This window comes from Nymphalis io, chromosome 19, assembly GCF_905147045.1.
Source record: "Nymphalis io chromosome 19, ilAglIoxx1.1, whole genome shotgun sequence".
NCBI classification, from domain to species: Eukaryota; Metazoa; Arthropoda; class Insecta; order Lepidoptera; family Nymphalidae; genus Nymphalis; species Nymphalis io.
In genome coordinates, this window is record NC_065906.1 from 11,300,842 (window position 1) to 11,319,753 (window position 18,912).

General features: G+C 33.3%; 1 protein-coding gene across 3 annotated transcripts; it reads right to left on the bottom strand.

Annotated features, from left to right (window-relative positions):
• Positions 1 to 4,413: 4,413 nt before the first annotated feature.
• LOC126776124 (uncharacterized) lies at positions 4,414 to 16,505 on the bottom strand. Of its 3 annotated transcripts, XM_050498417.1 has the most exons (9): positions 16,377 to 16,505; positions 13,128 to 13,215; positions 12,511 to 12,702; positions 11,810 to 11,904; positions 10,928 to 11,522; positions 10,272 to 10,338; positions 6,372 to 6,533; positions 5,348 to 5,517; positions 4,414 to 4,617 (listed from the first exon to the last, which is right to left on the bottom strand). In XM_050498417.1, the coding sequence occupies exons 5-9, from the start codon at positions 10,959 to 10,961 to the stop codon at positions 4,460 to 4,462; spliced, it is 591 nt and encodes a 196-aa protein (XP_050354374.1). In that variant the 5' UTR covers positions 10,962 to 11,522; positions 11,810 to 11,904; positions 12,511 to 12,702; positions 13,128 to 13,215; positions 16,377 to 16,505; the 3' UTR covers positions 4,414 to 4,459. The 3 variants fall into 3 exon arrangements, with proteins under 3 accessions (XP_050354374.1, XP_050354375.1, XP_050354376.1); XM_050498418.1 differs by lacking the exon at positions 11,810 to 11,904; XM_050498419.1 differs by lacking the exons at positions 4,414 to 4,617; positions 5,348 to 5,517; positions 6,372 to 6,533; positions 10,272 to 10,338 and having other exon boundaries at positions 10,996 to 11,522.
• Between the last annotated feature and the right edge of the window lie 2,407 nt (positions 16,506 to 18,912).

The window sequence follows — 18,912 nt, forward strand, 5'->3', positions numbered from 1 at the left end:
GAAGTGTATACACCTCCGTACGCACGTAAAGCCCGTTGGTCCTGCGCCTAAACTCTTTCCGGTTGTGTTGGATTGCCGTCCCCTCGGATTATGAGAGTTAGGGAATAGAGAGTGCACCTGTGTTTGCGCACACACTTGTGCACTATAATATCTCCTGTGTAGTCGGCTAATCTATCTTGAGATTTGCCGCCGTGGCAGAAATCAATCTGGAGGACATTATTATTATATTTTATTTTGGTGAATACAACCCGCTATATATATTTATGCTTTTTCAAATTATTGCCGAACAAACTATAATATTTCATTTTCAACTTAATCCATCATTGCGCAACTGTTTTTGTTAAAATTTTTTGTGATTAAAAGTTTCCAGCGACTCCAGACACATATACCTGTTCTATATGTATTTCCTTTATTCATATGTCACTATATAAATATATTTTATTATTAATTAGGAAGGCGGGTTGACAATTGGGCCCCATGATGGTAAATAGTCACCATCACCCGTAAACATAAACGCTGTAAGAAATATGAACCATTCCTTGCATCGTTAATACACCACCAACCTTGGGAACTAAGATGTAATGTCCCTGGTGTTGTATTTACCCAATTACCAAGTATTGCTGTTTGGTAAACCACCACCAAGAAAATAAAATAGTAATAGAGCAATAAAATGTATAATTATAATATACAACAAAATTATTAGTTTTGTAGAAACAACGACAAACATTGTACAAAGACAAACTTGTAACATAAAGTTTTCGACTTTGCAAATTCAATACTTTCTGCTATAAAAATTCACAGGTTATTTTACATTACCAATGAATAAATTTTAAGTAAATCTAATCAAAATATTATGTTATAAGGCATATTATTCTGCGCAAGATTTTGTCTATATGATAATATAATAAAAACGAAGGATTTGCTTGTTCGTTATCAAAAAACTTTGATACTACTGAACCGATTTTAATAAATATTTCACCATTACATAGCTACGTTATCGTTCGATATACGTTATATTCTATTACAGTAATAATAAGATTTCAGCATCCATTAATGGTATTTGTAAAGCCAGAAGACAAAGCGCTACCAAGCTGCTTTATCCACGTGCGCGTATTGCGAGGAAGTCAGTCAGTTGATTATACTTTTATAGTCAACTGACTGACTTCCTCGTGAAAGTAGCCGCGATCACAGCCAGTGGACGATAAAAGAGATTGGAGTGAATACTCGTTTACATTCAAAAGGGAGTCATAAATTTAATTGTATATGATTATATCATGTATGTACAAGTATATGATTAATGAAAAATATATGAACTAGCGAGTTACTGGCCAGTTCGTGCCGGTGAAATCTACATATTCCATTAATAATTTACCATAACCCATAAATGTAGTTTATCTTGTATTCGAATTAAAATGTTATATTTTTGATGTGTAAACATCTAAGCGCTCGGTATAGAGGCCCTCCCCTACTTAGCTAAAATGTCAACTAACTGACAATTAGAGCGTCAGATGACGTCAGCGTAAGATTTGTAAAGGCGTTAATGTGTGCGTGAATATCGTTACATGTGTTCAATCAACGCACATCAATTCTCGTGAGTACCTTGGTACTCACACCATTTTTATTCCTTATTTAGATTTCATGACATTGTTTAGGTACATACTGTCATATTTCATTACGATCGGCTCAATAATAAGCAATAATAAAAAAAAAATCACATTAGTGTTCACACATTAAATTAGAATAGATAAGACATAACTTATGCAATAATTAAAGTTAAGCAAGACATTTTATGAAGGAAGCAACAAACAGATAAAATAAATTACTTTATTTAATTCAACTTTCCTATTTATAATGTTATAAGTCTGATAGATTTATTAATATAATTTATTATCAGAATATTTATTATATTCATTTGTAGCCGCAAGGGATAAGCCGTCCTGGATTTCCCTTTTGTGCAAAGCGATGCATTTCACGGCGTCTGCTTTTAACGCATACATTAAATCGTAAAGAACATCTACACTAATTGCACATTATGTTCTATTACTAAATAATAAGGTTCATATTGCTATGAATATTTGAGTGTGTTATGATATTACGTATTGTGTAATATACTCATATCAAGTATAGCTTCTGTGTAGACTGTTCTGCGAGCTATGTGTCTCAACACGATGGATTACTAGACTATGTATGATTTGTACTGTAAACCGTATCAATTAATAATGTAACTTTTTAAATTATACATTTAATAAAAAGCATGACTTCATCATCATCATATCAAGTGGAAAACGTGCACTACTGGGAAAAGAGCAAGGATATCCACCATGGATTCCGGCATAGCACGAGTTGCAAAGCCGTAATAGCGGTATAACGGCAAGCGATGTGGAAGATGCAAGTTTCAAACAGACAATCGGCTAGTTTTGTAAGGACTCCAAATTACATATTTACGCTTAAATGTAGATGAAAATAGATATATAAATAATAAAAAAAGTATTTGTAGTATTATCATTATTTTTACTTGGTGGTACCGCCCACTCATTAGATATTCTACCGCCAAAAAACAACACTTACTATTGTTACGATCCGGTTTTAAGAGTGAGTGAGCCAGTAGTTAAACTAGCATAAGGGATAACACCTTAGACCCCAAGGTCAGCAATGCAAGGAATGATTAATATTTCTTACGGTGCCAATATCTCGTTAATATAATAGGAGTGGTGGTGATTTTTACCGACAGGTGGTCCATTTGTGCGTTTATCTATCTATTTAATAAAAAAATAGAAAAATAGTCAATGGTCTCTTATCAAATAGATTTTCACGGGGTCCCATCACGTACTAGAATTGTTCGTTAATTTGAGTTACAGCTCCTTATATTTCATGGCACTCGTGTAGCTGAATATACGCAGATAATGACGGTTACTAAAGGCTTCATATTAGAAGAATGCGTGCCGAATTCCAAAAGGCTGATATACTCAATCATGAAAGGTCAGATAAAGAAAATAAATGACATGCGATTACTCCCTTTTTCCAGCCAACAAAAGTCCCCGATTATTTCGAATGTTCATATTAGCCTAACACGCTTTTGTTCTCTGATTGATATAATGCGGATGGAATGTGTGGTTTGGTGATCTCTAAGTACGGTCTTGTGTCGTAATTAAATATAATCCACAATAGGATTAATTCTAACACGTGACTGCAATATTTAATTCATATGAATTTTTGTGGGTTTTCTTGCAAGAAATGGAAGTGGTAAATAATTTTCTTAGCTACAAACTCGAAAAACTTTATGAGTTTTTAACATATACGAGCAATAAATAATATCTTAAGCTATACTAAGCTAATGGTCAAATTCAAATTTCATAGCATTACAATTACTTAATCAAAGTAAAAACTATCAATAGTTCTTAAAGTCAGCTGTTTTTTCTCCGGCAAGTTGTATAATGTGAGAAAATACACTTAAATTTAATAGAAGAAATACCTAGAAACCGGTAAATGACAAATAATATATTCAACAAGTTTATTTTCAAAGAATAATTCAGACAGAAAACAAAATATCTTCTGCATCAAGTGTTTTTAATAAATTTATAGTTTTTTTAAATATCCCACAATGCTATGTTTCAACATGTTTCATTTCGTTAACTGTAATATGTTTCAACAACAAGTCTTTAATAAAATTTACAAAAACAAAGCCATCGATTATCGATTAAGATTCACGCGTTCTTGCCGAAAGCCGAGATGGCCTAGTGGTTAGAACGCGTGAATCTTAACCGATGATCGTGGGTTCAAACCCGGCCAATCATCAGCATCACAGCAACACTGAATTTTTATGTGCTTAATTTGTGTTTATAATACATCTCGTGCTTGCCAGTGAAGAAAAAACATCGTGAGGAAACCTGCATGTGTCTAATTTCATTGAAATTATGCCACATGTGTATTCTTCCAACCCGCATAGGAGCAGCGTGGTGGAATAAGCTCCAAACCTTCTCCTCAAAAGGGAGAGGAGGCCTTAGCCCAGCAGTGGTACATTAACAGTCTGTTACTGAAGCCATCTAGCTCAACCACCGTTGTAATTCACTTACTTTCAGATACAGACCGTGATAAAAAAACATTAGTAGCATTGTAATGGACAAAACTGTAATTGATCTTAAAATAAATAAAAGTTGCATATTATCTGCAGGCAATGTACATTAAATAAATGTAGTTTAACGCATAAAATGTTGTCTAATTTCAAAAACATGAAGATGGTTCGATTGGAAAGATCTGATGTTTGAAGTGTCTGTTTGTTACCTCTTTAATCTGATGGCTAGCTTATGAAGTCACAATTCCCGAGATAATAAATGTACAATAGGTATTCGTATTTAATATTGTCTGTATAACCGATAAGTCTGTAAATATTGATTTAAAAACAGAATATTTATTTCTTCTTTTTATTTAAGTTGATATTTATTTTTAATTACAGAACATTTTATTCTAGTGGATTTGGAAGCGTTCTATTATTGAAAGCTTCTACCAGATTAGTGAAGTATGTTTTTATTCTCTTGAGAGGTTCCTTTCTCTGCAGCAACGGCTTGAATAGAAGATTCTGAGGAACAACACACGGTCCTTCGTGTACAAAGATCCATTCTAAAAAGATTACCAATTTAACTTATTTAGATCCAATGGCAAAAAAATAAGATATCCATTAGATGAAATAACTATTGTATATCTAATGATTATTATTACGTGTTCGTTAATTCAAGTTACACAATGTACATCTTGATTACGTCTTTGTAACCGAATAGGTCCAGTAGTTAGGATACGTTAATGTTACCTGAAGATCGCAGGTTCCAATAAGGGCATGCTCGGTAGTAAGGAAACATAGCCAGGAAACCTGCATGTATTTTAGCGTGATCAAATAAGTTCCTTCTCAAGAAAAGTAAGCCTTGGTCCAACAATGGACATTTATAGCCCGTTTGACTTTACTTTTACCTAAATTGGAACGTTATGATTACGTACTTCCCTTCTCCCAGTCCTATATGAATAGTATTTGCATCTCATAAAGTCAGTTTAAGTCACAAGCCTTTAATTCACAAATTCCTTAAATGTATGAAGACCAAGATAGCACGTTCCGAAAGAAGAGTCTTCATGAGTAAGAGCCCAAATTTCAAACTAACGTTTTCTTTTTACTCACTTTCTACTAAGTTATATCGAGCATAAAAGGTCAATGACCGTTTGCAATACACGATAAACTTAGTTATGACGTAATTAAGAGATACATATAGGTATCTGTAGCTAGTAGCAGACATACACAACGATTGGAATTATACAAATCGTTGAATATTTCTTTCGAAAATAAAATGTATCTTTTACATACTTTTATTAAACGAAGACCGACATTGCGCGTCCAGAAATTTGCAATAAGTGTCAAAGGTTTTATAGCCACTGGTCTGATCGTCAACAGTTTCACCATTGCAACGGTAGGACCACGGGTCGCAGCCATCGACTGAGACGTGGTCGGCTTTACGACCACACACTTTACCTATACTGTAGATGAAAGAATATTAGCAACTTAGCCTACTTTACAGAACTTAAGATTACCTTCGCTCCTACATTTCTGATCAAGCGAAGCAGAGCTAGCGGTTATACGAGCCACCTATGAGTAGGTACCACCCACTCAACAGTTGTATTTCACCATTCTACCATGTGTATATTACTCATGTTGGTTTACTTTGTATTGACTGCATTTCTGTTTGAATGATGAAAAGGGACAAAACATCTCGAGTCTCGTGCTTAGTGCAGGAAATATCTTAGAATCCAAGTTTTTCAGAAAAACGTATTTACAAGAAAAATAATGAGAGAGTCGAACCAAAATTAATAACACTGACTTTATAAAGTGTTCGTTAATTAAGCTTCACAGTTAAATTTTTCATAAATCATGGAAGGCAACTTTCCAATTTTGCAGCATAAAGCTTGTTAAATAAATTAAAACATCACAAGCTTATAACATCATTTGATTTTGTAGTCTTACATTTGGTTATATTAAATTATGTACTTTACAGACATACATACAACTTGAAAGATTTTAAATATTAAATAAACTAAATATTAAATTTAGTTTTGCTGAACGCGAGCATAAATTATTTAAAAAAGTATTTATTGTGATGAATGTTCTACTTTCGTAATTTAAATATGATTTCGACAAACATTGTGTTAGGTTGGTATAAGAAGTGGTTTATTATTTCACAGCCAGTATCAATGGACGACCACGTGGTCACAGACTACTCATATACAACCTAATATATATATATATATATATATATATATATATATATATATATATATATATATATATATATATACATACTTAAAACTGCCTTCCGCGGTAAAAAAAAACTTACCTTGTATACAAATAAAAGCACTCCTCGCCGCAGACTTGGGGTACAGATGTAGTAGAAACGTTACCTTTGGGTAATTTCACTGCGAAAACCCAGTCTCCATCCTCCCAGTAGGGTTCATAGCCGTACATTGGATTGTATTTTTTATGTTGTTTTTTTTGTGGCCTAATAAAAATTAGAAAAATTAAAAAGCAACACAATAGGTACACAATAAGGTATTTATTATAGAAATATATTAATGTAAAAAATCGGGTTAAATCGGTCAAAAGGATATCACAATCATCATAACAAAACAGGTAAAGCATAATACTTAATGCAAGATTATATATCTATTAGTTGATTTTTATGCCTTTTACAAAAGTGTAGTTGTATTAATTTAATTTCATCTGTGAAAAAGTAACTAATGATAATTATAATTAAATTTAAAAGTGCTTATAAGATCCAACTTGAACGTTATATATGACAAAATCATGCGGTCTTTTGTATATAAAATATCAAAAAAGGCATTGATTAGACTTGCCTCCCCAATTTATAGTAATGCACACGTTTATTGACACGTTGCCTTATCATATCGTACATTTATAATAACGTTTCTAATAATATTTATAATAATAAAAGAAAGTTTATATTTGCTTAGATTACTGCGCAAACGCAACAATTCTGTGGGCAGGTATGTCAGTTAATAGCTTGGCTCGTTAGAATTTAGTTGTTATGGAGGGTTTTTCGGAACGGGCCAAGTGTTATACGCCCGAGTGCTTTACCAATACCATGATTCGTCGATTGTTGTGCGGAATAGATTCTGAAGCTTTCGTGACTTAAACAATGCAAGTACTTTGCATGTGCATAGATCATCATTTGGTGTAATGAACATGTTGTACAAATACTTAAAATTATACTTCTATAAAATCCAATTGGTACAAGAATTAAACTGGACGTGAACCGAGCACTTTTCATTATTTAACAACATCTTGTTTTAAGATAAATCTCATTTACATTTAAATGGAAATGTAAATTAGCAGAACTGTTGCTACTGGAGTGCAATGCATTCGCAAGCGCAAGCATAAAAAATCTGGTAGCTTTAGGTGTAGACTGCGATCTCGACGAAAGGAATTTTCGGCCCTTACTTTTTGAAGACGAAAGCGATCGCGCAGTTACAGTCAATTATAATCGGTATGTGGAGTTGTTAGAAAACTTCTTAGTGCCTTAACTTCATAATTTTGCTGGCTTTAATTAAAAAATATAGTTGCAGCAGGAAGCCATGTCACACATGTCCAACACATCTACAAAGAGTTCTTGATTTTTTTCCTCAAATTGTTCTCTAAGAGGGCTGACATGAATAGTCCTCGTTTAACCCTTATACTTTTTTCAATGAGGCTATGTCATATATGTTATAATATATATTTGTACATGAACGAATGTTTGTATATATCTCAGAAAACGCCAACCAAATATTAAAGTTGAAAAATTATAAACAAAATAATACAGCAACAGTCTGTTCCAGAGTTACATTCGTCAGAAAATTTAAATTGAGCTTTATTTGTTCTCGTATCAGATCTCTCCAAAACATTCTCGTGTCATTCTGCAAAAACAAATTCGAAACTCGTCCCTAAATTTGAAAGTGTAATTATGAAACAATCTTCCCTTGTATTTTTTCCATAGGATTTGCCAAATGTGCACAGATTGTTAAGATATATATATAAATTTGATTAGCACAGACGAATGACAGAGCAACTAAAGAGTGGGCACAAGGGAGAGCAGAATCCCTATACTTCTTATATTTGCCAGTCCTCTGAAGTCTAAAACCATGTTTTGTATTTGCATTTTTTTATTTGTCGGGTGCACATGTGTTTCGAAGATTATATTGAAAAAATCTGTACCTGAATAGCACTAGGCTATACAGGTACAGATTGATGAGCATGAGCTGAAAAAAAATAAACGAGGTATGGGTACTTTATATTATATATACTTTATTTTATATATACTTTTTATATTTCAGCTACGCGGACGACATGGTTCTGCTGAGCCCTTCAGTCAGTGGTCTCAAGAAATTGCTAAAGATCTGTGAGGACTATGCCAGGGTGAATGGACTCAGTTACAATGTGAAGAAAAGTGAATTTATGCTTTTCAGGGGTAGGAACAAGCCGATAAATTGTAATCCTGACATAAGACTATATGGCACACCCCTGAAACAGGTAACTGATTTCAGATACCTTGGTCACATAGTTAATGAAAACCTCAGTGATAACAGTGACATTGAACGTGAGCGTAGGGCTCTGTCGGTCCGAGGTAATATGTTGGCTCGCAGATTTGCACGGTGTACGACACCTGTAAAGCTGGCCCTGTTTCGAGCATATTGCCAATCATTTTACACGTGCAGTCTGTGGACGAACTATACGCTGAGGGCCTACAGTGCCCTACGCGTCCAATACAACAATGTGTTGAGGGCGGTGTTGAGGAAACCTCGACACTGTAGTGCGTCGGCAATGTTCGCTGATGCTCGCGTGGACGATTTTTTCTCTATAATACGCAAGCGTGTCGCCTCCATTATGAGCAGAACTTCGAAAAGTACCAACACCCTCCTCAGCACATTGGCTTGTAAATTGGACAGTCACTTCTGGGAACACTGGAATGGTGTACATGTGAAGCGGGTCTAATTCTAGGATTAAGTGCTAACATAGTTTAAGCATTCGTTACTAATCTATTTAATTTTAATTATTTATTTTAATTTATTTGTTATTATTTTTTAATTTTATTTGAATTTAATGTTAATTTTAATTTAATATGGATTGTTTAATCTGAAATAAAGTATTATTATTATTATATAATTATATATATATATATATATATATATATATATATATATATATATATATATATATATATATATATATATTTATTTATTTTATATAATAACAAACATCTGCTGACTTTCCTTGTATGTAGTTTTCAATAACTGCAACGTGGCACTGATTATTATCGATTCATTTATTTGACACTTATTGGTATATAGTAGCGGTTATTGATTTCTTGCTGTTGATGTATTTTTTGTTGGCGGTTTCTGTCTTGTGTTTATTATTCAATTAAACGCCGCCTAATAGACAACAAAAATCTACGACGCCTAATAGAAAACAGTACATTTTTTTTTTTATAGAATAGGAAGGTGGACGAGCATATGGGCCACCTGATGGTAAGTGGTCACCAAACGCCCTTAGACATTGGCATTGTAAGAAATGTCAACCATCGCTTATAGCCAATGCGCCACCAACCTTGGGAACTAAGATGTTATGTCCCTTGTGCCTGTAATTACACTGGTTCACTCACCCTTCAAACCGGAACACAACAATATCAAGTATTGCTGTTTTGCGGTAGAATATCTGATGAGTGGGTGGTACCTACCCAGACGAGCTTGCACAAAGCCCTACCACCAGTAAAATTTGACCCTGTATGTTTTTGTAAGGTATAATATTTACACTAACAGTATAAAAAAAACAAAACCAATTATATTTAATTCATGTAGGTTCTTAAAAGCACTTTTGAATACCATTTTCTATTCAATTTAATGTTACTAACGGTCCGAAATTAAATCTACAAAAAACAGTAAATATAAGGCATAGGTAGCGGGCATCAAATTCAGGTTGCCAAATTCAGGCAAAGACACAAGAACAACATTAGATAATTGGTTTTGTCATGCTGCGTATACTCAATGAGAAGATCGTGAGGAAATCATGAGACGCAAGGAATTTCACCACATGCATATCTGAGTACATTAATCAAAATCAAATGTTTCTACTAAACTTTTGCTTGTATGTAACAAAATAACATTTACGCCTACAGTCGCATTAGCTGTGATCCATGTATTAATAAGAATGTATTATATATTTAAATATATAATAAAAAAATTACAATTTTGGAGTGGAGACTTCAACTCGCCCGTCGGCCAAACACACTGGTACGATGAACACATACTGTACTGAAAAATGCAATTCTATTTTAATAAATACAAAAATATAGTGTTAAAGAAGTTTATCATTAAAAGTGAACAATCATAATATATAATTGAAAACAACTGTGCAGCTGAGTGAAGCGGGAGCGTCCGATAGAATGAACTGTAAAGTCAAAGCCACACCAGTGCAACGAAGCGAACTACAAAGAATATATGTTACAGTTGTTTCGCTTGGATTAACAGGTGTTGCCGAAGCTAAGCGTATGATTTCGCATTACTAAATTATGCTGAAAAGGTGAGTCAATCCCTAAACGATTACTGATGAAAATTAACTCATGTTTTTTTTGGTCTTAACGATAAGTTTTTATTATTTTTTAACAAGTCCGCTTTTGAGAGATGGGGTCATGTGTTAGGTACCTCTTCTGATCCCTAGACATTGTAGCGCAATGTTATGATGATTGGTAAAAATTGAGTAGTTAATACGTTGAAGCACTAAAAACAGTCACTTTCCCATTGATAATATTAGTTTATATGTTATTATTGATTTATTTTGTGTTCACATATATTTAAATTATATTCTATTCCAAAATATTTTAAAATAAAAAACATAACTTACACAAAATCAATATATATTGTAACCGATTTGACATCACAACAAAAAGTAATAAGTAATTTCATCGTCAGCATTTAATTGAAATTGAAATTATCGTCGTACTCGATTAGGCTTTGAGTTTTCTTTAATAATTTTCTTCATAAAATATTTAAGCATTTTTAATTGTAAAGTCAGTATATATTTATATTTGAAATTACATGACCGATATTGTTGTGAACTAGTATTTTTTTAATATAGTACTTAATACGAATATTTCAAAACTTTTCCATACGTTTCCATCCATTTAAATATAAAACAATTATATTTAGATAAAGTTCAATGCAGTTACGATAAACGTGACAAATCAGATATTTTATAACTTCAAATCTACTAAAGTTATTACACGAATTATATTATAAGAACTGATAAAGGTTTTTTTTATAGATATTATTTACAACTGTCTACATTTTTTTTATTGAATATATACGCGGTAAACGCGTTGGATTACTCTTGAAAAAAATATTCAAATATTCTTCAGCTCTGGTCACCAATAAGTTAACTGTTTGTGGATACGTCTTAAGTTCATCTTGGCATTTTCCCCTGTACGCGATTAACCATTCTGTAAACATAGAAAAATAGTTTTTATTTCTTCAAATGACTTTCGAAAATTGATCGAAAGGGATGTTTCTTCGGTTACTTTACAAAACTATTCTTTTACGTTCTTCTATTAAGCTATGTTACACACGACCTCAATCTCTATTTAACTCAGATTGTCATTTCAGCTTGAGATTGAGGGAATAGAGCGAAAAGTCCCGTCCGGGGACTGAATTCAATTAGTTCATTCTTCATACAATGGTAGGTTAGACATAGTGTTAATACATACATATTTTATGAATTCCTACTTACTTTCTTTTCCAAAACAATCCTCATTAAGAAGAGCGCAATAATCCGGGAATGTTTTGTGCTTGTACTTGATATTTCTTCCGCAAATTTCTCCAAAACTACATTTTAGTGGGATATGTAATATATAATGATGTTCATTGATAAGTATATTAAAAAAAATGATATTAGATAATTGCAATGAGCTCATTGAATATTAAATATCCAATTAACCTCAACGGACATCTCTTGATCTTGATTAGACTAATTAATGCAAAGCCTTTCAGACAAATTACAATCTTGATTATTTAAATACCTGATTTTAACATTGCGATTGTAACAATCTTAATTTCACGCAAAATTGCACATCAATTATCGGATTTTCGAGTGGCAAATTATAATGTTTGGTAGGAATATATAATTTTGTTTTCTATAGTATAGGTAGGCGGACGAGCATATGGGACACCTGGTAATAAGTGGTCTCCAACGCCCATAAACATTAGCATTGCAAGAAATGTTAACCACCACTTACATCGCCAATGCGCCACCAACTTAAAAACTTAGATGTTATGTCCTTTGTGCCTGAAATGACACTGCCTCACTCACCCTTCAAACCGGAACAGAACAATATGAAGTACTGCTATTTTGCGATAGAATATCTGATGAGTGGCTGGTACCTACCCAGACGAACTTGCACAAAGCCATACCACCTAATTGTAATTACTCACTGTTTATATAAATCAGGACAGACTTTCCCACACATGGAACCTTCTGGCTTCTCAGTGGTGATATCAAATTTCTCAAAAACCCACTCGCCACCCGGCCAGTACGGTTCGTAGCCCGGTTGAGGGTCGTAAGTTGGACTTTTTTTCGGTCCTACATTAAAAAGTTGGTCGGTCTGTAGTATATTTAAAAATTGCCTAAAAAAATTAAAGGCTATTATTATCCTGTATGTATATACACATGTACAAATTTTCTGAGCGATCGGTCGAACGGTTTACAAGTAGATTTGCTTCAGCGCCATCTAGAGATGATTTACAAAAAAATAGAGTAGAAACGGTCTCCACGAAAAAATAAATATAACTTAAATGGTGATCGATCAAATGGTCAAAAATCTATTCCACTCAAACAGATATACCAAACACCCGCTTGACCTAATTTTCTTAATATAAGGGATAACGCACATTAACCAAAAATGCGTGTGGTTAACCACAAATTATAATAGACCCACAAACAGCTCAATCATGGATATCATTTTTATTTAAATGTTGTTATCAGCAACGATATATAAAAAAATAACTATTTAACTATAATTAAAATGTGTTCGTAAAGAAATAATAATTACCTCCTTGATAATAACTCGTTGACAGGTGCAAATACACAATCCCTTTTAATAGTAAAGGCAACCATCATAGGCAACGGAAGTTGTTCCACTAAAATTGAATATTAACATTAATTAAATACGTATAAATAGTTCAACGGTCTTAGAAGTATGTGCTGCGGTTTTACTTATGTTAAATTTGATTTAAATACATGTAATAAGTATATACATGTCGATGGACGAGATTCAATACTCACTACAAAATGCCCTACTAGGTTGATTGCAAGAAAAATATATCAAAAAGGTAATTCCAATATCACTGACCATACGTTTTCACAGCGATGACCTATTGTAACAATTTTCGTTATGAAATGTATAAGAGTATAATAAAAATAAATTAGTTATAAGAAATAGAGAAAGAACATGATATTCGCACTTATTACTTTTAAGTTAGTCTAATTTTAAAAGCGATGAAACTGCGAAACGCTGCTTGTTATATAATATCAGACACTAACACCTACTCCAAAACATGCAGCGTCTTCGGATAGAAGACGAACCTATTTTTATAAGTTCTTTTTTGTCTCCAAAAAAAAAATGGTTTTCGTTTTTTTATTGGTATTCTGGACTGGATCTTGTTCAACTCGTCCATGACGGGGTCGTCTTTATTATGGATGTATTGTTCTTTCACTTAGGTATTGTAAAAAACGTCATCCCACTTATATGTTTAGCTTAGATGTGTTTTGCGTGAATTAACTGGTTCATTTTAGATATACTATATATATATATATAATATTGATTCAATTCTAAATAAAGGTGATATTAGTTCAAGATTGTATACAATTATATATTTGGCTATTTACACACACAACGCACTACCATAACAAATATGTAATCGTTGTTTATGGAACTCTGTAATAGTGATCTATAGTTAGGAGGCGGCTGTTAACGACAGCAACACAGTTTTTACTTTTACTTTGTCACCGTTTTATTTTTATTTTAATTCCCGAATAAATTGATCATTGATAAAACAACTATCAAATAGCAGACTAGCAATTATAGCTAGTTTTTACTTAGGATCCATATATCAAAAGTCACAATCTAAAAGCATTGTATAAACACTGAACTCGTCCAATGTGCCCGGGCTCGAACGATTAATGGCGTACCATTTGTGGCGCAGTTCACCGGAATGTGGCGTGCTCGAGTCAACAATAAAAACGACAGCCGATTGTCGTTTGTATTAGATGGAATTTAAATGAAATAAGCCATAAGTTTATGTCAAGTCAATAAACTAAATACATAGTTATTCCGCGTAATATTTGGTCTGGTGATGATCTAATTCGTATTATACTTAGAGGATACACAAAGAAGTCTCAAGTCGAACGAATTACAAGGGTTATGTGTATTAATTAAGATATTTTCAGTAGAAGCCCGGATTTATTAAGTTGAATGGGCGTTCACGGTAGTATGCGCAAGCGATCCCGTGGCGTCCCCCGAAAAGACGGTGTGGGTACCGCTGGTTTTTTAGTGGGTATTCCGGCCTTCAGCGTCGGCGAGCCCCACATACCCCCCATTTCATGTAGGGGAAACGCGTAAAAGCGTTTTTCCAGCGGAAAAAAAAAGTTGAATGGGCGTGAGTGATGACACCGAATCTCGGAAAATTGTAGTCGATGCAAGACAAGGAACCGACAAGTAAAGTAGCTAATCCGATATTAATGATTAAGTAAAAATAATTTAAAATATTATATTTTCAACATTTTAATTTAAGAGTACACTGCATGGCACAGGCGATTGGAAGTTATTAATGTTTTTCTAAATTATCATTTAAACAGCGAGTTCCACTCGGCAGTACTACATACAACTACGCTTTAACAGTGTTCTGCTATAAGCAAAGAAACAACGGTATATTCTTATAATACAGGGGCCATTTTACTAACAAATTGCCACCTTATCGCATTCGAATCGAAGTTATCGAAGAAATCGTAATTGTTATTATCTACTATTGACATAATAGTTAACGGTTAAGTATGTTTTTAATAAACATTATATCGGTTCGGTTTCGATCCGAATAAATATAGAACAATCAAAGTTGGATAAGTAGAGAACCATCGTAATCGTATTTGATTTGTAGAATTGAGCTCAAGTAAAGCTATTCTGTACCATAGAAAAAACACAGGTGTTGTATCCACTGTGAGGAAAAATATCTGTTTTTTTTTTCAATAGTTTTGCATTGAAAAGGTGAAATGTCACTCTGATAACAAGCAAATAATATTTATTATTATATAATTTGTCGATTTTGAATGACGTCATAATACTATATCGCCAATCACAGCCCAGAAAAAAGCACATAAACTATATTAATATTATATATAAGAAATAAACAACATCTGTCTGTTACGTGTTCTCGGCTAAACCACTAAACCCAATTGGATGAAATTAAAATTTGTTATGAAGCAAGATTAAGCACCAAGGAAAGACATAGGTTACTGTTTTGTAACTGACACCTATACCCTCGCCCCTCAACACGCGAAGCACACAGAAAGACCAGGAGTATACATATTCTTTCACTCTCGTAGTCTGGTCTGAGGATAGCAATTCAACATGATCGATGAGATCAACGAACTTAAAAGTGCTTTTGCACAGGAATATAACACTGCTACTTAACTTTAAAAAAGCAAACATGATGCAGTGGTTAGAACGGGTGAATCTTACCAGATGACCGTGGGCCGAACACCACTGAATATTCATGTGCTTAATTTGTGCTTATAATCTTATATCTTATATATATAATCATCTCGTGCTATACAGGTGAAGGAAAACATCGTGAGGAAACATGCCTAAAGGAAACGTGTCTAATTTCATTGAAATTCTGCCACATGTGTATTCCATCAACCCGCATTGGAGCAGCGTGGTGGAATAAGCTCCAAAAATCCTTTCCTCAAAAAAAAGAAGGAAAGGAGACCTAAGCCCAGCAGTGGAACATTCACAGACTGTTACTGATCTTACTGACTTGAATTCTACTTAGCATTTCTTGATAAAAAATCCAATATATTTTACTGACCTCAGACCAAACCTACGACCAGGATTAACAATTATCTTATAAACTAGCCACTAAACAAATGAGACAGACAGTTATGTAATGTGCTATTTACATATTATTAATGAAAATATTATATTATAATTAAAATATATAGTAAAGTCAGACTCAAAGTCACATTTAATTAGGTAAAATATAGAATTTAAATATATATTTAATTGTAATTAATTTTAACTTACAAATAATAAACGCTATAATCCAAATGAATCGAAGCATTAATTAATTATGTTCTCCCTCAAATATATTTTCACATAGTTAAATGAGATTTTGGTAAAATACATATGTATACTTGAGTATGTTTAACATCTACGTACATATTTATGAAATCAATTTTAAGCTTTATGGCTTCGAATCATATATTAAAATTGGAAATTAATTATGTTACGTCATATTGTTCGCTACCGTTACTTATTTACTTGACGATAATCTCATTCCTACATACGTTATTTTTAACATTTTTCTTTGTTTTTTAATAAAGAAAACAATACTTTTATTTCAAATTATTGTTTATGTTCTGTGTTTGTCGTCCAGCTTTATTTTTAGCTGCTTAATACGTCGATTTTATTTGGAAGTATCAAATTTGTATGTGTTTGTGCGTATGAAATTCGATTTTATTGTTTTACACGAATTTTCGAATGATATGCGCTTCCATTCTTTTCTTTTAATAATTAATATATAAAACAAATGTACGAACATTTATAATAAAATGCATTAAAAGATGTACAGATAAAATAATTATAGTGATTAATGCAAAATCTACATACAATAAAGCGAACGAGAAATAGCAACTTGAAAATTATCTTTTAAAAATAGCTGTGGGTCTTTACTATATAAATATAAATTGAGTTAATCAAATAATGTCTACCCAGCCTTGTCTACCCAGAAAATAATTCAGTTCTGAAGTTTATTTAATTTAAATAATAAGCAGTTGGCACTGAGTAACTGCTGCGAGATAATTTGATAAAACGACACCTCTTGCTGTGAAATTAATTCGGTCTGTGAACTATTCTGTTAGTACTAACTTGAAACTCACCGCAGAACACGATCGTGAAATGATTAACTATATGATGATTAGGGGCTATGATTTATAATCTACCTGACCAATTTTAGCCATGGCGGCCGTTTCAAAAGGAGTCTAGTCAACTGCGCAGGACATATTAAAGTACATATTTGTATGCACAAACACATGTGCACTCTCATAATCCAATAGGACAGAAAGAGTTCAGGCGCAGGACCAACGAGTTTACATGCATTTCCAACTCTCGATATGTTACACAGAAAGAAAATTCTGAAAATAAAAAAATGATTTATTATTGGCCCGACCCGGTTTGAACCTCAAAATCTACGGCCTTATAATATGCTAACCACTAGACCTCGGTAGTCACCGTAGGTCACTGGATCACGGGTGAGTTCTCACAGAATAGCACGTCCGAGTTTCGTCTCCAACAGACCAATGAAACAATTGTGACAATGACAAATGTTCAATCACTATTATTATTTAAATTTGGAACACTAAAATTGTTACTTTAAATATCCCTATTACAAGCGAAAAACAAGAATATAATATTGTTATTATTACCGGTTTTTTTTTCGTGTAATCATTTTATCAAAATATATTGTGTAATAAGATGACGAATTAAAAATACTCGCAAGAGCCGCTGCCTACTTCAATAAATTGATAAACACTTTCTGTACAAGTCATATTATTATCTACAATATATATAAAATAAATACTAGCGAAACCCGCGGCTTCTCCAGCGTGGAATTCAGTTTGTGATGGAAATCCTTTAAAATCTGCCATTTTAACATACAGTACAGTAACAGCCTGTTAATGTCCCACTGCTGAGCTAAGGCCTCCTCTCCCTTTTGAGGAGAAGGTTTGGAGCTTATTCCACCACGCTGCTCCAATGCGGGTTGGTAGAATACACATGTGGCAGAATTTCAATGAAATTAGACACATGCAGGTTTCCTCACGATGTTTTCCTTCACCGTTAAGCACGAGATGAATTATAAACACAAATTAAGCACATGAAAATTCAGTGGTGCTTGCCCGGGTTTGAACCCACGATCATCGGTTAAGATTCACGCGTTCTTACCACTAGGCCATCTCGGATTTTAACGTACATAATGCGTATTTGAATTATACAAATAGTAGCAGAAACACAAAGATTGCTTTAAAAAGCAACAGATACTTTGAAATCACAGACTGACACTGAACTTTATGTATTTGTATAGGCTAGACATGCTTTGTGGTTTCACCCCTTTTAAATTTTAATTATAGATGCTCGTTATATTGTCATACAGAAGGAAGTCGAAATTAATCAGTAGTTAGAACACCTGGATCTTAACCTAAGGTTGCTGACTCAAAACTGGCTGAACAGCAGTATATTGTTATGTGCTTAATTTGTTTATCTAATTCAACTAATCCTCGGCGACGGGGGATATATCGCGAAGAAACCTTCATGAGTTAGATCCAAACTCAAGACCTTCTCAAAAGTAGAGGCCTAAGCCCAACAGAAAAAATTTTTAGAAGGTTACTTACTTTTTTTATTCATGATAATGATATAACCAATTACAGATAACCATTGGCTGACGTCCATGATTTCTGCCTCGCTAAACTTTATAGCACGATTCTTAACTTTCTAACCTTCATTACTTTGATGCGGGAGCACGCGTAAAATATTTTTTTCAAATTAACTTAGTTCTGGAGTTCTA

Excerpts from the sequence above, each read along its gene's own strand:
- LOC126776124 (XM_050498418.1), bottom strand. The coding sequence starts at position 10,961 with ATGTCAAATCGGTTACAATATATATTGATTTTGT. Across the intron at positions 6,534-10,271 it reads GAAGTCTCCACTCCAAAATT|GCCACAAAAAAAACAACATA; the intron begins GTAATTTTTTTA and ends AATTTTTATTAG. Across the intron at positions 4,618-5,347 it reads TCGGTCTTCGTTTAATAAAA|AATGGATCTTTGTACACGAA; the intron begins GTATGTAAAAGA and ends TAATCTTTTTAG.